Source organism: Nicotiana tabacum, chromosome 7 (genome assembly GCF_000715075.1).
Source record: "Nicotiana tabacum cultivar K326 chromosome 7, ASM71507v2, whole genome shotgun sequence".
NCBI lineage: Eukaryota > Viridiplantae > Streptophyta > Magnoliopsida > Solanales > Solanaceae > Nicotiana > Nicotiana tabacum.
The window spans coordinates 95,440,350-95,464,713 of record NC_134086.1 but is presented as its reverse complement, the minus strand read 5'-3'; the positions used below and the strand labels follow the sequence as shown (position 1 = coordinate 95,464,713).

Below are 24,364 nucleotides of genomic sequence, written 5' to 3'. Positions count from 1 at the left end.
ATTCAGTTCAACCCGCCCATTTGTCACCCTAAACATAATACATGATTATCTTATTCTTTACCCACCTTTATATAACCTTTTTTGGCTTTTGCTAATTTCAACTTTGAAGAAAGCTCTTTTGATGAGAGAAGGAAATAGTTTTTAAAAGGCTTTTAAGACTAATAAAACAAAAGGACTTATAGCTTATAGCTAGTTTGGCCAAACTTCTTCAATGCGATAAATATATATTTTTTTTAAAAATATTTTTTTTTTCAAACTTGAAGTGTTTGGCCAAGTTTTTGGAAGATTTTTCTTTTTTTTTTAGTAGAAACAAAAACAGATTTTGAAAAGCAGAAAAGAATAGTTTCTCTCCAAAATATTTTTTTTGAAAAGCACTTTTGAGAAGAAAAAAAATTTAGAACCACTTTTTAAAAGCTTGGTCAAAAACTAATTGCTGCTGAAAAATGCTTTTCAAATTAATTAGTCAAACACAAATTGTTTCTCTCCAAACTTTTTGAAAAGCATTTTTTTAAGAAAAAAACTCTCAAAATAAATTGGTTTTTAAAGTTTGGCCAAACAAGCTATTAATCTGGTTAGGCTTATTTTACTTGTAGGGTCGAAGCTATAGTATTTGTTATTGGTTCACGTGAGGGTCGAAGCTATAGTATTTGTTATGGTTCACGTGAATTCAGTATCTTTTGTCTAAATCTTATAAATGTATTAAAAAATTTATTAAATATTTAACTATAAATTTAATAACTATAACAGATTCATTTAAAGTCGATATATATAACCATAAACTTCAAATTTTGGATCTCCTCTATTTACTTGTCCCTCCAAAGCTCCCATATATTATTATTATTATTATATTATGAAAATGAGAAGTTATCCTTCTGCATAGAGCAAAATATAAAATCACCTTTTATGTAATAAATTCCCAAAATAATCTTACTTGACCAACAAGTCAAAATATACTAGCTATGAATTAGACGTATAACGTATTAGTCTACCAAATATTTTCATCAAGTTTTAGTATTTAAAAATTCAGTTGTTCTAAGTAAAAAAATCTTCAAAAGATGCAATTTCCTACATAGTCGTAATTAATTCACGAATTCTATCCAGCATTGACAAAAACTAGTAAATCAGCAGTCAATTTCTTGTAATTAACTGGTTTTAATATCTCAATTTATAATTCTGCAATAAAAAACCCCATTACTCAAAGCCGTAACCGTTTTTTCTCAATAATCGCCGTCTCCCCCTCAACACCTACCCCCACCCGGGGTCCTCTGTAACGGACGCGAATGCCACCCAACTCAACAAAACTGCTCAACAGCTTATATCACATTCACACCCCTCAATCCCGAAAACCACCCACCCTCTCTCTCCCCCCACCCCAACTTCGCTCTTCTCTTCTCCATTAACAAATCTCTTCGGGGAGAATAAGTTGCAGAGTAAACAAATCTAGAGAGAGAATTTCGCTCTTCCTGTTTTCTCTCTCTATATTATAGATATCATCTTTCCTATATATACACATATTCACCTTCAGATATAGCTATATTTTTGCACCTATAAATACACAAAAATATATACACACACTCCCTTGCTGCAGAAGCGTGATAACAGATCTCGAGATTCGAACGGAGGAATTGCGCATTTTCTATTTGAGAAACTGTAAAAGAAATTCAACTTCGTTATTGCAATTTTTTTGCTTATTAAATATCGGTTCAGTTCTGTTACTTTGAACTGTTAGCATTTCCATTGACGGAGGTCTGTAGCTATTGGAGGAGTTGAATGTGATGCAAATATTGTAGAGAAGAGTTTTTTAGTTTCAGTATTATGGAGGATAGAGGAGGATCGTTCGTGGCAGTGAGGAGGATATCTCAAGGACTTGAAAGAGGCAATACTTGCCATTCAACTTCTGGTATATTCCTTTACCTAACACTACAAACATTCGCTCGTCTCTCTCTCTGTTTTGTGGCCTCAAAATTTGTGTATTTCTGTATTACCGATTGGTCTCTATCTATGTCAGGAGTAAATTTATACTATGAGGTTTTGGATCTGTGAATTGAAAAGTTAGTTGCATTCATGCCTACTTGCATTGATATTTGTGGTGAGTTTGCATCCGCTGCTTCCTCTCTCTTCCCCTGAATTTTGGCGTGACGTGCCCCATCTTTTGGATAATCAACAGATTCATGAATTTGTTATGAACAGACTGGTTTCATAGAGTTAATAACTTAATATGTGATTCACCAGTACTTAAATCTACTGTAGATAAAGCTGCACTGGAGCATATTCTGAACACGTCTGCATAGGGAAACTCGTTCCGTTTTAGTAACAGAATTTGGTTGTCTAGGAGAAAAATATGTAGTATAATTCATCATCACGTGCTGAACTTCAGCTATATTCAATATTTTAAAACCTTTCGGGCATTTTGACAAGCTATATACCAAATTCTAGCTAGACCTTTGAAGCTAATTGCTATTCATCTGTGCGTAGCTCATTTTTAGAATTTTGGTAACATAAACTGATGTAATATTGGCTTTTTCAGCTTTTCTGGAACCATTCTTTCCATTTTATTGATTCTGAATGTAGGTTTATCAAATTGTACAACTAAATGTTTTTATAAACAATAGAAAATATTATTTGCCCAGTATATTTGCAGGAAGCAGTCTGCTAATATGCTCTTGATTGTATCCACGTAGCATGATGAGTTGTTTTCCTTAGTGCTTAATTAAGTCTTATGATTTTTTATCAAATCAGATACTAGAAAGGAAACTTATGTTATGATTGAAGGACTAAGTCAAGCAGGAAGTGTCCTTTACATTTTCTACTGTGTTACTACAGCCCATGATGTTTAGGTTGTATCATAGGAACACATTTTTACAAAGCAAAAAAATCATAAGAACACATTTTATGTTTATTTCCATTTTCATGCCATGTGCTACAATTTATCATATTTGCATGATGATGCAATTCAGCTAATCCTCGTTGCTTAATTGTGCCATTGTTGAGCGTTGACAGTATACTGAGAATGACAGAAAATTTCTTTTCAGATGTGAACATGTCTTTAGATAGAAGTGCTTCTCTATCTGGTATCTGTATCATCCTTGCTCCAGTCCCACCCATAATAGAAGCATGTCATCATTGGAAAATCTGGAATTCCCATTTTCTTTATACAATCATTTTATTTTGTTACAGCGGAGGTTGTGGCAGGATCAGCAGCGTGGCTTGGCAGAGGCCTTTCATGTGTTTGTGCTCAAAGGAGGGAGAGTGATGCTCGTCCATCATTTGATTTAACTCCAGCCCAGGTAATATGTTTGTGGAGCTTATATGAAGTTTAAATATCCTGCTTGCTGAATGCTAAGATTGTCATAAAACACAATGTAGTGGTATGCATTTCAGATCTGCTTGTTCCTTTCCTGTTGAACTTTTGTATTTCTTGGAATGGCTCTCAGAAGTCCTGTTGTGTGAGTTCTTAGTTTGTATTTTTCAATTTCGTTCTTGCTTTTGTTGTTGAGTTGGACAAATGTGCGCATTTTGTGCATCCGGATATGTTGTGCTTTTTATTTCTAACTGTGTCATGTGTGCTCATTTTCTGCATCCGGATATGTTGTGCTTTTTATTTCTAACTGTGCTCATTTTGTGCATCCGGATATGTTGTGCTTTTTATTTCTAACTGTGTCATGTCTTAGGCACAAGTGATTTGTCAAAATTTTCTGGCTTTCCATTTTAATGAGATGGGCCACAACTCTCTAGTGGGTGTCTGGTTGTCCACGTCAAATTTTCTTGTTTTTGTTTTTCTAATGTCATGCAAAAGAATAGCTTAGCCATGGTAAGGAAGTTTGGAATGTCTTTGACATATTGGATGCTAGTGATGTTTTATCTCACTTTGTTAATGTCAGGAGGAATGTCTGCTAAGGCTACAAAGCCGTATAGATGTTGCATATGATAGTTCTATCCCTGAACACCAGGTACCTTTTGTGTAAGACATTTAAGTGTTTTGCAATAAGGTTATGAGGTGATATGTTTAAGACTTTGACATTTCATTCAGGTTGTTTCTCACATTCTCATTTCTCTTTGTTCTTTTTTACCTAAAGGAAGCTTTAAAAGCTTTATGGAAAGTTGCCTTTCCTGAGGAAGAACTTCGTAGTTTAATATCTGAACAGTGGAAAGAAATGGGCTGGCAAGGAAAAGATCCTTCTACTGACTTTAGGTACATCAGCACCTCGCTCCTCCCAACAAAAAAAAAAAGATATTCTCAAGCTTATTTCAGCATCTTTCAGATTAATTTCCCATTTCTGCCTATTGCAATCTTGGGTCGTTTTTAAGCTGTTTGATTGATTCTGTAGGGGTGGTGGATTTATATCGCTGGAGAATTTGTTATACTTTGCAAGGAACTTCCCGGTATGTCCTCTTTAGTCACCTTTTTGTGGGAGAAAGCCAAAATTTCTAAGCAAACGTGTACTTTACTTGGAAAAGCTAATGTTTAGTGTCGAGACTTACCGTGATTTTGTGGCCATTGTAGACCTGACAGGTCTAGGTTATTTTTCTAAGCAGGTCTTATGAATTTGCATCCTGAGATTGTAGCTATTCAGATCGTTGTGTTACACTTGAGTTACTTCACTACTTCTGCTGCACGTTTTTCTTTCCTTATGCACAGAAAACATATGTTTTTTAATTGCTTGCTCAACAACCCTGAAAATCATGATAGTTGGTGGAGGGATGGGTTCCCTGATGTGTGGATGATCTCTGTATTCTTTTCTAATGTTATACATGCAGGCACCTAGTGGTCTCTTGGTGATAGCAGCATATTAAAATTTGTTGAAATAGCTGGAAGAAGTATTTCTGTCATTAATTATTTAGTGTTAATGGCTGAAATGTACAGCAATGGGATAAATTAGTCGGAATGCTTTATAAGTTGGTTAACCAAAAGATAAAAATGGCTTTACTGTCATGCATCTCTTTGTTTTTTGTAAAAGTGGATAACTTTTTGATAGCCAGACAATGAATTGCTAATCTTCATGCGCTCATTTACGTTATTGAACATTTCAGATCCTTATAGGCTAACAATATTAACAAAATTGTAAGAAGTCTATGTGAAAAGATAGTCTAGTGGTAAGGACCTTTCTCCTCCAACCATTGGAGATTCGAGTCACCTGTGGAGGAGGTGGAAAAAAATCATGGCTGGGTTCCTGAGTCTGTGTGTATTTTTGAGGCCTTCAAAGTTAGCACAAAGTTATCCTTGGACTTCAAATCTAAATTGGTAAATTATTTGTGATGTTGGATTGCCTGATATTATGCAGTTGTGTATGTCATATTTATCATTTAATTTAGAAGTAAGTGTTTATAAATTACTTTGTTCTATGGTAAACCTTGGTGATAAACACTTAATGGTTGATAAGCATGCTTGAATAAGTCTATATGACAAGCTTGAATATATCTATCAGATACTTCTCAGAAAAGACTGAACCAAGACAGTGAGCTCACAGCTTAAGACGTTCAACGAATTTCTGAAAATAATTCTGCTAAATTGCAAATTTTACTCTCTTTGAACAACTGACTATGTGAATGTGAAGCCTTCAAATTTGTAAATTAAATTAGAAATGTGGCCCTATAATTCTGGCATCCATGAAACAACAAAACTGGTTAGAGCCGCTCTTTAACTTTACATAATCTACTTCATTATATGTGAAATATCTGACTGTGTCTATTATTAGCACTAGCATGTGGCTTTGTGCTACTCAATGTTGGTGAAAGATTCCAGAGGGCGTAATGTTTCTTATGATCTTTTAAATCTAGCATTCATGAATAAAAGTACAACAATTTTGTCTACTGCACCAACAATTATTAAAAGAAAAAGCGCATAATCTTCTTGATATTATGTGAAATAATCGGAATCTATCTACTGCGAACGACGGGTTCTTCAAAAGTAAGATGACTATATACAGTGTGCAATGTAAAATATATCACATATAACAGAAAATAAATACTTAAAATCTTTAGCACCTAGTTAAAATGCTTATGTGACACTCAAGCATTATAAAGTTCTAGATCCATCTATTTATTCTCTTTTCCTACTTTTATTTGCAGAAATCTTTCCAGGATCTTCTCCGAAAGCAGGAAGGTGATAGAGCAATTTGGGAATATCCATTCGCTGTTGCTGGCGTCAACATCACATTTATGCTTATCCAGATGCTCGATTTGGAAGCTTGTAAGTGTACCATCTACATTCTTTTATATGCTGAAAATTACTGAAGTCTTAACCAAAATTCCAGTATATATGCTTCTGAATGGATCCATCTAACGAAAAATGAGATTTGACTGTTGTTACAACCAGTTTCATGTTTGTCAAAAAGCAGTGTTCTAGGACTTGTGAATCTAAATAGTACTTGTGAACTCTCTCATGCACAAGTATATATACAAACCAAATATACGTAATTTTCCCTGGAAGACTTGTTTCCAAATCACTTTGTTAATTGTGCTTCAACTCTGCAGTAAAACCCAGAAATCTGGTGGGAGCTACTTTCTTGAAGTTTCTTGCAGGTAAATCTTTTACAAGATCTGTCTCTTCTTTCAGTTTTGCTTAACTACTGTTAATTTCCTTTTTATTTTGATGCATTCAGTTATTGTGTTTAGATGCGCCTTTCGTGTTCCTTTGCTGATCTTCTGTGTTAAAAAATGAAAGTCGGTGAATTTCGATTTAGTCCTTTAGAAATATGAACTTTAACTTGCACCTTTGCTCCTCTAAGCAAGATGTTTCCTTTTTGCAGAAAATGAGTCGGCTTTTGATCTTCTATATTGCATCACGTTTAAATTGATGGATCATCAGTGGCTTGCCATGCGCGCATCGTATATGGACTTCAATGTATGTACTTTTGGCTTCCTGAGATTTAGTTATATTTGGAATGTTCAAACTGTGCTCATCTCTAATCCAGTTCGTTTGCGTTTGAAGGAGTTTTCATGCCTCTTTCACTTAAATGCTTTTCTTAGTTGTTTCGCTTTGGCTAGTATATCTTGATATCAAAGAAATGTGTATTCCTTGGCACCGGAGCATAGCTGCAGTTCTGTGTACTGTTGCTTCGGTAGGAAGCTTTTAAGAATGTTTCCGCGTTCCATGTTTGTTAACTCTTGCTGTCACTAGTAGTATCTTATCAAGTTTACTTGTACTATTACTTGTATTCCTTATCTAGTTACTTACTTGTTTACTCCTCATACTACACTACTTCTTGTGAAGAGGCCTGCATTCATGATTTTATATTATGTTATATGTTCTTTCAGACGGTCATGAAGGCTACTCGTCGTCAACTGGAAGAGGAGCTTCTGCACGAAGACATAACACGGCTGGAAGATTTGCCCTCGTACAGCCTTCTTAGTCGATAGTGTTTGTAGTCGTGACATTTAAGAAAATGAAAATGGCTTTTGTATGCAAGTTTTGTGGCATCTATTGGTTTTGTTCTTACATTAGTAGCTTTCGGTAGTGGGTGTTACTTTGTAGAAGTCGGTGGAGAGGAAATATGGGGATTATACAGTGCCTGAACTTGGTAATGTAAGAGCAAGTACAATGTACCCTTGTTTCTTGAATTTGGAAAGGGGCAATACTGCTGAGTAGTCTCAACACTGGTGGTAGGAAATCGAAGAATTGTCCTTCGACTACCTTTTTGGTTTAAGTAAATCGAAAGTGGTACCCTTCTATCGGCTATTATGATAGAGACTTCAGACCACGACGTGCCTGTGTAAACTAACTGATCGGCGGATATTCGCATTATCTTAACTTTAACGTACGGCCTATGTTCATCTTATCTCGAATCCCATTTAGTCTAATTTATATTACCGCAATCATATGATTAATTGAACGGTACAAATTGTTGCCCACCAACCCATTTGTGAAGTGATGTCGTATGTATATGAGAAGTCCAAGGAAAAAGGAGAATCGGTCCCTTACCCAAAATAGAGTTTGAACCAGTAAGCATTGGACTTGCACACGGATGTGTCTGCACCTTTTGAAGTCTTTGGATGACTTAAAGTGTCAATATCTATTGATTGATCTGGAATTCTGGAATCCCCTACTACACGTCTATTATGCACCAGATTAGTCACCTTCATTTTATCGAGAGGATTCAATTTGCAGAATTGGTAAAGTGCCAGCCACCTGCCGCTACACCCCCCTTCCCCTTCAGCATTGCCAGGCTGATGGGCATTCAACAGCCCATGAGCCCAAAAGTAACTATCAAACCGACAGCCCTAGCTCTCACCATGCTCCAAGTGCAGTGCAAGAATCCAACTGCAACAATACATTCCGAGCCCTCAAATTTGTGTGTTTTTTTTTTTTTGGTGACAAGTAATGTATCATATTAGAAAAAACAGCATAAAGATAGTGCTGGTTGGTGTGTATAACCCAATTACAACCTATGTATATTACTAATAAAGTCTATCACGGCGCCTATGTTGTTAACCTTGATTCTAGCCATGTTATACCAAAAAAGGAGCAAAAAGAAATATTTCGCGCCTATGTTGTTAACCTTGATTCTAGCCATGTTATACCAAAAAAGGAGCAAATAGAAATATTTCCACTTAAGGCTTAGCTATGTTCTCCTCCGGTATGTGATGCTTGGTGTTTGACCAGCCCTAATTTATGCAACCCTTGAAGAGAAGAGTGCACCCTCCCGGAAGTACCATTTCATGCCTATTAAGTACAGAATAAAATACCACAGCTAAAAAGAAACACCGAATAGGCTAAACTTGGAACTTGTTTCAACCCAAATCCCGGTGGACACCAAGCTTCAAAACTAAGCTGGGCAAATATGATTGTAGCAACAATATGATAGAAACCAAATTCGCATCCACACGCACATCTAATGCACCTAAGTGCTACACCTAGAGCAAATTGCGCGCACAACAAAAAATGGTCTGTGCATTCATAGCCACAGTACAGTATGGGAACATTGTTTAACCTTCGGCTGATTTTTTTGACAGATAGTGAAGCTAACAAATGATAAAGCTCAATTACTTGAAACTGGACCACATGAAGCACACAAAAGGACTAAATATCACGAAAGTAATACTGATCACATTAAATATTCTTGAAATAGGGAATGACAGAAAACCTCAAACAACAAACTTCTAGACTCAAATCACATCCAAAATTCACAAGTTACACCCAAACAGGCAGGCCATTAATAGAGTTCTAAAGTAAAAAAACTTTTCTACTCATAGATCCAAGAGTGAAGGCTGCTCTGCCACTCTGCAACTCCTTCGGGGAACCAAAGAGCAATTTCCTTCCTTGCACTCTCGACTGCATCACTTCCATGAATAACGTTCCTACAATCAAACAGGTTCTCTCAGGTCAAGCACCATGGTTAAGGTCAAAGGTAAATATACCAATTTGGCCAACTCTTAAGAAACAGATGTTAATAACAAAATTTAAGCAGGCTGCTAAAGCAGATAGTATTAGTCCAACCTATTGGCAAAGAATAATGCATGTTCAGATGGGGTACTCGGTGTTTTACCTGCCAATGTCAATAGCATAATCACCACGGATTGTACCAGGAGCAGACTCCAATGGGTTTGTTGCTCCAATGATCTTCCTGCCAGTGGTAACTACACCCTTACCTTCCCAGACCATTGCAACAACGGGGCCAGAGATAATATAATCAACAAGCCCACTAAAGAAAGGCTTAGCAGACAGGTCTGCGTAATGCTTTTCAGCAAAGGCACGATCCACAGTGATGAGCTTCAAGCCTATACCCAAACAAAGTAAAAATAATGACACAAATTAATCGAAATAGTCAAAAATAAAAACCCAAAATAAAATAATGACTGATTGGAAAATCGTTTTTACCATAGAGCAACCATTTTGCAAGTCACCCCATACACATTAAACATACAATGGACAAGAATTACTCACCAATTTACAGACAAATTACATGGAAGAAAGAGAAATAAAGGAAACAAAGTAAACCATTAGTTTACTTAAAATCATTTCAATTCACAACTGGAGCTACAATCCTTTTATTTAACAATCAGGTAAAAGAATCAAAAATCAACATCAACACTGAGTGGGTCCTGACTAATAATAAGTCTGTTTTGTTACTAATGATGGGGCGGACTATAAGGAAATCGTTTTAACTTTTAAGTACTAATAAAGCAGCATAAGACTAATCAATCATACTTCTCATAATTGAGTAGCAAAGATTACCTTTCAAAGAGAATCCTTTCTTCTCAAATCTTCCGATAATCTCACCAACCTGAACCATAACGTAAAATCAATGCATAGCTAAGGTAAACAGGCAGAGAAAATTGGCAATTTCTAACACGTAATGAACAAAAATTTCAAAACAAACACAAAAATCGAATCAATCAAAGCTCTAGCTTATAGATCTAAATGGAAAACGTGTATAGATAAAAAGAAAAATCATTTAGGAAGACGAACCAGGCCACGTTGGACACCATCAGGCTTGATCATGATGAAAGTCTGCTCCATTTTCGCTTCTTTGATGTTCTGAAAAAGGGTATATGGATTTAGAATAGCAGTACGCAGCACTCGGCGAAGAGTGAAAGATGAGGTATTTATATGGTGGTGGATTTGTGGCTCTTTCGACAGCAAACCCTAATTGTTCTTTGGAATATTCTGTTTTTGTATAACCGGTTGGAAAACAAAATCCACAAAATTTTATTTAATTCGATCGAGTGTAAGAAAATTTAATTTAATTTAACATAATGGAAAAGGATTATGTAGGTTGTAATCTGTTTGACCCAAAATTTAGATTTAGGTTTAAACAATTAATTTTTTAATAAAATAAGGTTAATTTTAGCCAATATTAATATTCAAAATATTGTTTAACTAGTACCTTGGTAAAATATCATATAGTATGTAGGAATATCAGTGAATATGTAACAATAAATAATATTTAATAGCCCAAATACAAAGTGAATAGCATTAAATAGCAATAAATGGTATATAATGGTATTATTATTAATAATAATAAATGCAAGAGAGACGACCGAAAATGGATGAAATCGTGTGGTATTCCCTCTGATAATGATAAATGATTGATTAGCCTTTGAATATTCGCATTCTCCTTAGATCGTGGGAGAAAAGTTAGATCAGAATCTCAAGAAAAGATGTATTCTATATGTATATAATAAAGCAAGAATCTTTAGAGAATGTCAAAGTATTGTTCTTTTACAAATAGGTGTCCAATCCCAATATTAACTATGTCTCTTTCTATTTATAATAGGACATGTACCACAAACCCTTAATAGTACAAATTTTAGGAATATTCTCTTTAAAGTTAGATCCCCAAAACTAGTCGTTACTGCTCCGCTAAGGAGGGTACGTCCTCGACATCGATCTCTGTTGACTCCTTGACCTAGCTCGTATCTTTCGTCAGAACATTTTGACTTTGAATCCGTCTTTTATTGAAATCATATTGATGACACGTGGCTACCTTCGAGGCTCTCTTAGTGCTGACGTGGCTCAAATATAACTAGGATAATTTTTTGCATATACAGTTAGTCCCTTCATTCGTTTAGTTCATCTTCGTGGGCGAGTTCAATGAGCAGATAATATCGCTCAGGGCCGTTTTCGTGGTTGAGCTCACTGAAAAAATAAAATCGGTCGTGGTCGTTGTAACGAGCAAGCGACGTGGCTCTTTGTAGGCCGCATATTGCAAATCCCTTAAATTTTCCGAGTGATTTGTTGGAATTATATGGTCCAAGAGAGGGGGTGACGTCATGCGTCATAATGATGCTAGTTCCTTACACATTGTGTCGATTTACGTGTAACCTTTGATTGGATTTGTCGTTTCGATTCTGGTGCCAATTGTGATGAGCCGTTTTGAGCTTGGTACCCATTATGACAAATCATTTCGGATTTGATGCCTTAATCTCTATAAATAGAGATGGCCAAACCTGAATTGAACCTTCCATTCTTCCAAACTCTAAACTTCTTCTCTGAACTTCCCTTTTCTACTATGTTGCTCCATACCACATTCCAAATTTTCTTCCCAGTATTCTTCTTTACTTTTCATAAATATGCCGAATTTCCCATCTGACGTTGCTGAAGGGAGTCACGCCATTTCACTGGCGGATGTGTTCCCTGTTTACGGGGAGAGTGTAGTTGCCATTGTAGAGGATGAAATATATCCATCAGTGGAAGAGATCATCCCTCACAACCCTAAAGCCGAGTCCAATTTCCAGCAATCACCGTACATGGCGCCTGGAAATTTCTATCGATAATGGCGCCCAATACAATTAGCTGAATTTAAAGCCAAGTTTGGCCTCCCCAACCATATCGAATTGATCTCTGTTGAGAAGGACGAAGTGCACATTCACTGTCTCGGGTACAGCGCGCTATATGCTTACCCGTTCACTATTGGCTATTCATTTCCTATTCTCCCATTAGTGGAGGAGTTTTGTCGCCACTATGGAGTTTGCCCCTCTCAGCTTGCTCCTTACGTTTACAAGATCATCAAGATGCTGACCAAATTTGTTGAGCTCGCCAGAGTGGAGGTGACAGTGCGGCATTTGGTGCACCTGATTGCTCTTGGTGTAACGACTCGACTGGTCGTTTTGCTTTCTAGAACCTTGTTCCCTTAAATAAGACCTCCCATACTTGCTTTAACTGATTTATCACTTGCGAGGATGGTTGGTTCGGGATTTGGAAGAGCTTGGGTTGAAATCGGAATACTTGGTTCCTTAAAGTTGGCTTAAAAGGCCAAGTTTGACTTCGGTCAACATTTTTAGTAACGGACTCAGACTTGTGTTTGACGGTCCCGGAGGGTCCGTAGTAAAATATGGGATTTGGGCGTATGCCCGGAACCGAATTCCGAGGTCCCTAGCCCGAGTAGTGAATTTTTGTTAAAAATTGTTAAACCGAAAATTTAAGGAAATAAAGAAATTGAATAATGTTTGATCATATTGGTATCAGGCCCGTATATTGGTTTCAGAGCCCGGTATAGGTCCAATATAATATTTAAGTCATGTCTGCAAAATTTAGTGTCAATCCGAGTAGTATAAGTGTGTTTCGTCGCATTGGATGTAAGTTAAAGAACTTGAAGTTCATAAGTTTGATTCAATTGGTTTTAGGGCATGATTCTTAGATTTAGCGTTGCTTCGGGCGTTCCGAGGGTGCGAGCAAGTCCGTTTTGTGATTTCAAACTTGTCGGTATGTTCGGGCGCGACCCGAGGGCCCCGAGCGTCAATCGGATGAGGCTCGAGTGGAGTTGGAAAGTTTTGGAAGGAGCTGAAGCTCCTGGTATCTGTCATAACTACACCTGCGGTTGGACAGCCGCAGGTGCGAGACCGCAGAAACGGTCGAGCCTTCGCAGGTGCGGCCAAAGGGAGGAGCCTAGGAATCACAGATGCGGCTCCTCTTTCGCAGGAGCGGTCTCATCTAGCCCAGTCCAACTCCGCAGGTACGAACCTTCCCTCGCAGAAGCGAGACCGCATGTGCATCCCACTAACCGCTGGTGCGGAAATCGTTGAAGGCGGTGCCTTCATTTAATAAGGGAATGTGTCATTTTTAACACATTTCATTCATTATTTGGCGATTTGGGAGCTTCCAAAGAGGGATTTCAACGTAGTATTTGTAAGGTAAGTTACTTCTACTTAATGTGAGTTCAATACTTGGTTTATGGGTAGTTTAACACACAAACATTAGTGAAAATTATGGGATTTGAGTAAAACCTAGGGTTCTGATAAAAATAAGATTTTACCACGAAATTTGTTATGGAATGGAGTAAAAATTATATATTCTTGTTTCTTAGGTTATGGGTAACAACTTTCTTCAAAAATTTCTGGAATCCGGGCACGTGGGACCGAGGGTGAATTTTAGGAATCTTGTAATTTGGGTTAGGGAATTACTCTAATGGTTGGGATATGAACTTTTAAGCATATATTGATTAGTTTTTATGCTATTTGAATAGTTTTGGAGTGTTTGGCGACAAATTGAGGATTTGGGCATAAGCTTAGACCGGAAAGTAGACCGTGAAGCAACTCAAGTCTTTTTTCTAACCTTGTAGGGGGAATGCCCCCATAGGTGTACTTAATTAATATATAATTAATTGTGGGGGCTATGCACGAGGTGACAAGAGTCTACATACCTACTATTTTTGTTATGTCCGGGTAGTTCTAGGATCACATCATGCTTTGCGGTCGCAATTAATTGCTTGTATATGCTAACGGTATGAAAGGAAGTAAGTTAAAGAAAATCTAAAGATATATGGGCTTCAAGTGAATTGTATTCATTTTTTAAAAAAAGGGAATTAAAAAATTGTTGTGTTTAAATGATGAAAAAATTATGTTTGTCGTGTCGCACGTATGATTCGCGAGCGGGGTTATGCTTTTACTGCATCGCATGTATGATTCGCGAGCGGGGTGAATAGATGCATCTATGGTTCGTGTCGTTCAACTCTTGGCAGTGTACATTTTACTTTTATGTTGGATTGGGCCGATCATCCTCGGTGGTATTTGTGTGTGATAATGGAACCGTAACCCTTATAATTTGTATGACTTATTGCTGGAAAGGTCACTAATTTAAATGAGAAATGCTTAGTTTTGTTAATTAGAGGAAAGGATTTTCAATAATTATTCTTGTTTGAACTTATTGTTATCTATATACATTGTGAATTAAATATGTTGAACTTCATATTATTATATTTGTTGGCCTAGTAAGTATCGAAGTCGACCCTTTGTCACTACTTCTGCGAGGTCAGGCGAGATACTTACTGGGTACATATTTTTATGTACTCATGCTACACTTCTGTACTTGATTGTACAGGCTTTGAGGCAGGTGCATCTGGCCATTAGTCCGACGCATAGAGTGGTCATCTCAACTCGAGATTTTTCGGTGAGCTGCCCTTCCCTGCTGATTTGCAGCAGCCAGAGTCTCTCTTTTGTCTTTATGTTCCTGTATATTTCTTTTTCAGACAGTAGGATAGTATGATTTTGTATATGCTATTAGATTGCCCACACACTTGTGACACCAAGTCTTGGCACACACATTAGTAGAATTATGATATTTTGGCTTGTCTTCATGATTGAGATTTGCATTTATTCCTTTCACTTAAATATGCTTTAGTTTTTTTGAAAAAAAAAAACTATAAATTTCTTAAATCTAAAATGGAAGTTATCACGTACTAGCTACATGAGTGAGGATTTACTATAAAATCAGTGTTGGCTTGCCTAGCAACAGTGTTGGGCGCCATCACGACCTAATATGGAATTCGTGACTGGCCGAGCTTCTTTAAGAAGTTCAGTCTGGCTCTCCCTTTCGCAAGTAACTTCTATTTTTGGCCTTAACTATTGTTTTAGCCCTCTTTTAGGAGAAGGTCTAATACGCATTTAAATTTTGCCCCCGTTGTGACTACTGCGCCTTCTGCACCTGCCCCCATTCTAACTATTGTGCCTCCGAATCTTCCCCCATCCCAATTACAGCCTCCGCTCCTCAGATATTTTTGTCGGTTGATGAGGACGATGAACTCTCCCCCGGTGATAAGGATCTAAGGCCTCGCAAGAGGAGAGCCGTGAACGCCGGGAGGGGGGAATCCTAGTGGTCATTGACTCGTTGGGGGTGACTTTATTCTTTGAGAGACGGCAATGATACGTATTGGATAAGGTATTGGGGCGAGCTCTGAGGCCCCACAACTAGAAGAGGTGGACCTGGACGTTTTGGTGCATCCCGAGGGGAGACGGTCGTAGAGGGGGCACTTGATGGAGGCCCCACACTTTCGAGTCAAGAGGAGGCTTCATCCTCCAGGGCGGCAATGGATGTTCCTTCACTAGTCGGTGACAAAGGGAAAGTCATCGCCGAGGATGACGATGAGTCGGGTTTCGACATGGACCTAGACGATCTAAAAATGATCGATGAGGGGCTCACCTAACTCAAGGTGAGGATGGAGGGATGTTTTAGGACCATCATGATCCCAATGTATCATGATTTGCTGATAAATACCGAGGAGGTAGTCCCTGCTCTCGGTCTTTTCTGTTCTAATGTCGAGGGTGAGACCCTCTAGAAGATAATCGATGGTACTTTGTCGAAAAGTATCGTCGGTCTCACTCTCAGGGTAAGTACCTGCCCTTTTCCTTATGCCTTAGCTTATTTTTAAGTTCTAACTTCTTTTCTTTGATTTGCAGACGGTCATTCTGGAAATTGAAAGTGCTCGTAGGGATAAAAGACGCAAAGAAATTTACATGAAGTTGAAGGGAAAGTATATAGAGTACTATGGGAAGTACTAGGATCTTGAAGGTTGCTTCGTGAGGGAGGCGATGTGCTATCCTTAAGAAGAAGGGTGAGGAGCTGATGGCGGCTGTGGAAAAGTTCAACATCCTCGAGGGAACGTTGAAGAGCACGGAAGAGGAGCTCGAACTCAATAAGGGCGTGGAGGCCCAATGTAGCGACCTTCAAACTCAAGTAGTCCAACTACAAGCCCAGTTAGACGAGTGCCAATTCCAGATGGAGGCTCTTGGGGGTGAGATTACTTAGAAGTGGGAGGAGCTCGAGCGGGTGGAGTCTTCTCGGTTGGATGTTCGGAGGAAGTTGGACATCCTCAAGCTAGTAAACTAAATTCTTTGTTCTAAGCGGGAAAATGATCAGTTGACGGCAAGGACTAAGGAGGACCGTCTTCAGGAGAGGATCAGAGAGCCGGACAAGGAAAACTCCGAGCTGCATGATCGAGTTGCTGCTCTAGAGTCCGAAAGGTCCATTTGCTTGTGAAGCCCACTTTGTCGAACACTTTCGAGTATCCTATTATTCCTCAAGAGTTGTAAGAGGAGTGGATCCATGCTAAAGCTCGGTTGGACGTGCTCTGTGACCTGTGTGTGGCGGACGTTATTTCTGAAGCAGTTCTCGAGGATGCCCGAGTTAAGTCTTGCTTGGCTTGGCTCGCTTGCGATTATGATCCTGATACGCCTCAGCCTGGTGAGGAGGATGAGGATGAGGGCATAGATCGGCTTGAGGATGATGCCTAGTATGGTTTTGCTTACCTTTAGGGTAAGGATGGAGGAGATGTTAGAGGCCGAGATGGATATGGCCATTAATTCTTTATATCGACTTGTTGTATTTTTTGTAGGCGTGTTAAAAAGTTTTTGTAAAGAACTCTTCCTTTGAATATGAATATCCAAGTTGAATTCTTCTTTTACATGTGTCTTTTTCATTTTGGCATTTCGTTTATGTACTTGTGAAGTCATCCTTTAGGCGGTTGTAGCCCTGGGCCGAATATTCGTGGGTAGTATTGGCATTTCATTTACACAAGTTGAATATGTCTCTTAGTCGAAATATAGTCGAGGGCCGATAGGTGTTGTTCGAGTTTCGTCGAACTTGACCATTTATTGAGTCGTGGCCGAGAGCCGATAGATGTTGTTCGATCTTGGTCGAACTTAAACGTTTATTGGGTCGTGTTGAAGGGCCGATAGGTGTTGTTCGAGCTTGGTCGAACTTAACCATTTATTGAGTCATGGACGAGGGCCGATAGATGTTGTTCGAGCTTGGTCGAACTTAACTGTTTATTGGGCCGTGACCAAAGGCCGATAGGTGTTGTTCGAGCTTGGTCGAACTTAACCTTTCATTAGATTACGGCCGAGAGCCGATAGGTGTTGTTTGAGCTTGGTCGAACTTAACAATCATTTCTATTACTATGACGTCGTTGCTGAGATTACAGTATTTTTCCCTTGGGAAATTTTGGAGAACGTTACAAGTTTTGGGCATTGGTTGGTGTTCTAGTCCCAATCCTAGCATATCTAGCCCTTTTATTGTTCGACTTGGAGGATCTTGAGGAGTCGGGCAATTAAAAATTGGCCTGGTCTCGTATACTTCAACTTGAAGTGTCCCACTCATCACCTCATTAAAACCCTCATTGAGAAAACCCTACTAGGACAAAAGTCAAGTAAGGAAAAAAGATTACGACTTATGGGGCGCTTCTTGTTTCTTAGAAATTAAAGTACTTGAGGTGGCTGATATTCCAATTATTTGGTAGGAGCTTCCCTTCCATGGTTTCCAATTGGAACGGTTCTTTGTTTCCTTTTCCTATAATCTTGTACGAACCATCCTAGTTCATTCAAAATTTTCCTTCTCGTGGATCCTTGTTTGCTTGGATTTTGGCTTTAAGCATGCAGTCTCTGACCTTAAGTAATCAAACCTTTGTTTTTTTGTTGTAGTCATGTTTTGCTTGTTGTTTCTGAGTGACCATCCATGTCCCGTCGCTCTTCGATCTTGTTGAGATCTTGTCTCCTATTCTCATCATTGTTGGTGTTGCTTTCATGGGAGTACCTTCGGCTGGGTTCTCCAACTTCGACTGGTATGACTACTTTTGTTCCATAGATGAGGGAGTAAGGTGTCTCTCCTGTGCTCGTCTTTGGGATAGTTTTGTATGCACATAACACCTTTGGGAGTATTTCTGGCCATTATCCTTTTGCCTCTTCAAGTTTCTTCTTCATGATGTTTAATATGGACTTATATCGGAGGATTCTGCCTCCTCATTGCTCGTTGGATGATAAGGAGTTAAAAGTATCCTCTTAATGTGACATTTCTCGAAGAATTCAGTGTTTTTCTTTCTCGTGAACTGGGGCCTATTATTGCAACTTATCTCTTTGGGTAGGCCGAATCGGCTACCTCTTGTTCATGAAATTGGGCTAACGCTCCTGCTTCTACTCATTTAGAGAAGTAATCAGTTAAAACTAAAAGAAATCATACATTACCTCGCTCCACACGGGAGTGGACCCACGATGTTCATTCCCCACTTGATAAATTGCCATAGAGAGGTGGATGAATGAAGGTGTTAGCCTACTTGGTGGATTATTGGGGCGTATTTCTGACATTGCTATCATTTCTTCACGAACTCTAAAGCATCTTTCTTCATGGTAGGCCAGTAGTACTCGGCCCGTATGAGGCACATGACGAGTGCTTGATCACTGAAATTAGCACCACAATGGCCTTCGTAGTCTTCTCCTAGAATACGTTGGTTTTTTTAGGGCCTACACATTTTGCCAAAGGATCGCCATACGTTCTCTTGTATAAGTTGTTATGAAGGAGGTTGTATCTAGCCGCTTGCATTCTTAGTTTTTAGCTTCTTTTTGTCATTTGGGAGGGTGACATCCTGCAAATACGCAATAATACAATTGCACCAGTCCCAAGTTAAGCTTAGAGATTTTACCTCGATTTGGTCTGGTGACGAGTTAAGGAGGTGGACTATGCTTTGGTCCATGACTGTGATACTTTTGGTGGCAGTGGCCAGTATGGCAATGCCATCTACTTCGATGTTCTGAGTTTGTGGGATCTGGTTGAGCTAGAATTCGCTGAAATTGGGTAGGAACTTACAGATCTCGGCTTGATATTTTTGCAACCTTTGCTCTTTGATTTGGAAAGTCTATATGACTTGGTTGACTATGAGTTGAGAATTATAGCAGAGTCACAGCCGCTTCTCCTCGAATTTGAATGCTAGCCTCAACCCTGTAATTCAGCCTCATACTCGGCCTCGTTGTTAGTCATATCCGGGCATCTTATGGATTGGCGAATTACTTCACCAATGGGGACCTCGAGTACGAGTCTCAGTCTTGATCCAGAGGCGTTGGATGCGTCACTGGTATATAGGACCCAGAGGTCTTATGTTTGAAGGGAAGCTTGAACGGCTTCAAGCATTACTTTTGCGCTAAATTCTGTAATGAAGTGGGCGAGCACTTGCCATTTTATTGTTGTTCGAGGCTGGTATGTGATGTCGTGCTCACTTAGCTCGATGACCTATTAGTCTAGCTTCCCCGACAATGGATTTATGTAAAATTCTTCTTAAAGGGAAAGTGGTAACGACCGAGACAGGGTGGCACTGAAAATATGGTCTAAGCTTTCGTGAAGCTACGACTAAGGCTAGTGCTAATTTCTCGAGGTGTGGGTACCTCATCATGGCGTCGACAAGTGTTTTATTGATGTAATTAATAGGAGATTGTACCTTTATTTTCTCGAACTAGGATCACACTTGTTGCTAGTTTGGAAACGGTAAGGTAGACGAGGAGGTTTTCCCCGAGTTCAAGCTCCGAGAGTAAAGGTGGAGATGACAAATACACCTTTAGTTCTCATAGTGTTTGCACGTACTTAGGCATCTACTCGAGGCCATTATCCTTTTTGAGTATGCCAAAAAACCTATAACATATATTGGATGACCGCAAGATAAATCTCGATAGGGAGGCAATTCGACCAATCAATCTTTGGACTTGCTTCTTAGTAGTCAAGTGCTCAAGTATCCCATCAATAGCCTTGATTTGATTTGGGTTGACTTCAACTCCTCGCTACGATACCAAGAAGCCCAAGAATGTTCCTGAGGCTACGCCAAACACGCATTTCTTGGGGTTTAGTTTCATCATGTATTATCTTAGTATGTCGAAAACTTCCTTCAAGTGGTCGATGTGATTCTCTACGTTCACGGATTTGACCAACATGTCACCGATATATACCTCCATGATTTTGCCGAGTTGTTCTTTGAACATTTTTATGACCAACCTCTGATAGGTAGCCCCTGCGTTCTTCAACCCAAATGGCATGACTCTATAACAATATGTTCCCCTGTGGGTGATGAACGTGATTTTTTCTTAGTCTTCTTCTTCCATGAGTATCTTGTTATAACTCGAATATGCATCTAGGAAACTCAGCAGCTCGTGCTCGACCGTTGCATTAATGAGTTGGTTGATATTTGGTAATGGGAATGAATCTTTTGGGCATGCTTTGTTTAGGTATGTGAAGTCCACATACATACTCCATTTCCCATTTTTCTTTTTGACCATCACCACGTTGGCTATCCATTTGGGGTACTTTGATTCCCTGATGGATCCATTCGCTAGTAGCTTTTCTACTTCCTCGTGGACAATATCGTAGATAGTGAGATTGAAATTTCGTTGCACCTGCCTTACCGGGGGATAAAAGGGGTTGACGTTCAATTTGTGTGTGGCGATCTCTTTAGGGATGCCCAACATATCTGCATGGCCGAAGGCAAACAAATTTGTGTTAGTTATTTAGAATGGACTAAATTTACCTGGTTCTCGAAGCTTGCAACCGATGTAGGCCTTTTTAGAGAGGTCGCTATGGTTTAATTGAACAAGGTCGAGGTCTTCTATGGTTGATTCTGCGGCTTCAACCATTTCAGGGTCCATAATGACTTCCCTGGCTCCTTCTTGTGGAGACCTTGACCCTGCTGATGGTTATGTTTTTTTTCCTTATCTTTCTTTTGTTAAGTTATCGTGCTTTCCATGGAGATTCGATAACATTCTTGGGATGTGGGTTGTTCCCCTCATATGTTGAATATTCCCCAAGGCATTGGGAACTTGATCCTGTGGGATAAGCTAGAGAGGACGGCTCTCATAGGATGTATCCATGGTCGTCCCACTATGGCGTTGTATGTGGTGGCCTGATCCATAATGTGGAACGTTGTCTCTAGAGTTACCATATTGTCAAGGACGAGGAGTGTAATTTCTCTTGAAGGCAGTTCAACTACATTTTTAAAACCGGTTAGTGTGATGCAATGTGACACTATCTTATCCCCGAGTCTTATTTGGGCAAGGATTCGGGGATGGATGATGCACACTCCACTTTCATCATCTACCATGATATATTTAACATTAGTATCTAAAATTACTAAAGTAATGACTAGGGCATCGTTGTGAGGGAAAGTCAAATCGTTGGCATCTGACTCGTCGAAAATGATGCTTTTTATGAGTTCGTCATACCATTCGTGGGCGATTGATCTTTTGATCTTGTGGGTGGCAGTGAATTTGATGCCGTTGATGGTACGAGCTGGTGAGGGTGGCTTCAGCGGGACTTGAAATTCTCGGCCCTTGGTGAATGTGTTCTTTCCTTTGTAGCTCAGCAACTCTTTGAGGTGCCCTTACTGAAACATATTTGCTACCTCTTGCCTTTGGATGATGCAATCTTCTCTTTTGTGTCCGCATTCCTGGTGGAATTTATAGAGGGCATCAGATTTCTTAGTGCTTGGATCAGACCTCATCTTTGGCGGCTACTTCACCTTTTTCCAAGCTTTTTAAGAGCGTAGACCACCTCTATTTGTGAAATACAAAACTTGTGAGAAGATAACAAAGTGTGCATAACTCTCTCGTTCCTTTGAGTCCCCGACCTCGGCCTAGACGGGCCATCTTCATAGCAAAAGAAGGGAAGGGCGGGTGCCCTAACATAGGGCTGATGTTGTTCCCTGTTTGACTGCGAGACTAGGTGATTCCATCTCATGTTATCTCTTCGTTCTTTCCTGGGCTCGGTTTGTACCGAGATAAGTCATCGAGTTGGTCCATTGAGGTCATCATCATCTTCTTGGACCTTAGCATAGTAGGCATTATGGATTTCATCCTAAGTGGTTGGAGAATACTTTATTAATTAGCTCGGCAGCTTTCAGGTCGCTTTTGAGCCCTCTCTACTCAACCCGTTATGAAAGGCTATGATTGCCATACCCTATGGCACATTTGGTAAGTTCATCCCTACCCTGTTGAAACAGGCGAGGAAGTCCCTCATCCCTATCCTAGGGATTGTTTGATGGTGAAGATGTCGGTTACTCTCATTTTGGCTTTCTTGGCCCTGACATGTGCCGTCACAAACTTGTCGCTCATTTCTTCAAACGTTTCTATGGAGCGGGTTGATAGTAGTAAATACCATATTAATGCCCCTCCAATGCGAGTTTCGCCAAATTTCTTCAACAAAATGGAGGACACATATTCCTTGGTGAGGTCGTTGCACTTCATGGCGGTGACGTAATTATTCACATGGTCTTCGAGGTCAGTTTTCCCATGGTATTATCTGAGATACGATGACATTTTGAAGGTCTTTGGTAAGGCATGTGGGTCCGCTTCCTTGCTATATGGTTGTTTTATGAACCTACCGGCATCCATTTTTGGCAGTAATTTAGGGGTGTCAGGTATTTTGTCTACTCGTTCCTGATGTTCTTTCATTTGATATCTGAGCACCTTGTTCTCATTATCCATTTCTTACATTCTTTTCAAAACACTGGCGAGGACTTTGTCACCTACAATATCAGTAACATTGTGAGTTTTACCTGGAATTGGGGGGTTTGGTTGATCGCCCTATTCGTCTCTTAGCTAAACCGTGTGGGCTCTTATGGTTTCTGTGGTCGTGCACGGAGCTAATTTGTTGAGCTCACTTACTAGGGTATCGGTTAGCCATGTTTCAAGGAGTTTTTTCATAGTAGGTGGCATCCCTTCTCCTATAGACGTAGAAGCTCCTTTCCCATTTGGTTTCGTTGTGCTACAAAAAGGGGCATGCGACCTCTCTCGCTTGGAGGAGGCAGTGGGAGTCATGTCATCCCCCAAACCTAAGGAGGCGTAGTGGGCACCCGGTGCCATATTTGGCCCGAGTTTACCACTCTGTAACTGTGAACTCTGGAAGGGTAACCCTTAACTTAGGCCGACGAGGCCTACCAGCAAGCTGACAGTACCAATCAAGGCCGACGAAGCCACTATGAATGTCTATACCTAGCAATACCAAACTAACATGTACACGGGGTTGGCAAGGCCAGAATACTGATATACAAAATACACACTACTTGTCTACAAGCCTCTAGAGATAAGTAAATTGTATCATGGTCAGGACAGGGCCTCGACCTACCCATCAAACATGTATATGTAAAATGGACTCCAAGGTCTAGACATGGTAACTCCGAGGAAGTGGAGCTTACCAACCAAGCTGATGTTTGACTAAGTCTATTAGAAAGGTCTATCTAGCTGTCTATCAGATCCTGTAGGCAAAAAATGTAGTGTCCCCAGCAAAAGGGACGTTAGTACGAATAATGTACCAAGTGTGTAAGACATAAAAATTAGTATATAAAAGACACAAAAGAAACATATTTTAAAGGACTTAACTTGTAAGTTTGAATAGCTCTGTAAATCATGAAACATTAATAATGTCATACGAGTGCGTATAAATGTCATACCATACATAGGTATATGCGTACATAACATCATCAGGCCTCTAAGGGCATCCATCATATCATCTTGGCCTCAGTAGGCAAAATCTTCAACGTATGTCAGTTGATCAGGTGGTGGTGCACATATAACGCCATAACCTCTTCCTACCCCATATACATATAATATACGCATATATAATGTCATATGGTCATGGGTCAATATACATGTATAAATTAATACAATGCATAATGAAATAAGTCAATAAGATCTTTTAGAATGTCATAAGATCAACATGCCTTCGGTTAATATCACAAATAAACTTTATCAACTTACATATTTTTTGAAACCCATGAATAGACGATATGATAATAGGACATACATGGAACCAAGAACATAGGCAACCATAGTACCTCTAAGAATAGAGTCATTTGTGAAAGTTGCGTGTTTGCTCATTTTGTGTATCATATGGATCATGCTAGAA

The 24,364-nt window shown here is 39.3% G+C and overlaps 2 protein-coding genes across 3 annotated transcripts; one reads left to right on the top strand and one right to left on the bottom strand.

The window, feature by feature from the left end:
* Window positions 1-1,193: 1,193 nt before the first annotated feature.
* LOC107771679 (uncharacterized) lies at window positions 1,194-7,594 on the top strand. Of its 2 annotated transcripts, XM_016591107.2 has the most exons (10): window positions 1,538-1,900; window positions 2,009-2,089; window positions 3,178-3,287; window positions 3,882-3,950; window positions 4,077-4,192; window positions 4,329-4,383; window positions 6,070-6,190; window positions 6,475-6,522; window positions 6,750-6,844; window positions 7,258-7,594. In XM_016591107.2, the coding sequence occupies exons 2-10, from the start codon at window positions 2,065-2,067 to the stop codon at window positions 7,357-7,359; spliced, it is 741 nt and encodes a 246-aa protein (XP_016446593.1). In that variant the 5' UTR covers window positions 1,538-1,900; window positions 2,009-2,064; the 3' UTR covers window positions 7,360-7,594. The 2 variants fall into 2 exon arrangements, with proteins under 2 accessions (XP_016446592.1, XP_016446593.1); XM_016591106.2 differs by lacking the exon at window positions 2,009-2,089 and having other exon boundaries at window positions 1,194-1,900.
* Window positions 7,595-9,004: 1,410 nt separating this feature from the next.
* On the bottom strand, window positions 9,005-10,564 carry LOC107771678 (nucleoside diphosphate kinase 1-like). The gene is made up of 4 exons (XM_016591105.2): window positions 10,409-10,564; window positions 10,175-10,223; window positions 9,486-9,717; window positions 9,005-9,297 (listed from the first exon to the last, which is right to left on the bottom strand). Exons 1-4 carry the CDS (start codon window positions 10,457-10,459, stop codon window positions 9,183-9,185), a joined length of 447 nt encoding a protein of 148 aa, XP_016446591.1. The 5' UTR covers window positions 10,460-10,564; the 3' UTR covers window positions 9,005-9,182.
* Between the last annotated feature and the right edge of the window lie 13,800 nt (window positions 10,565-24,364).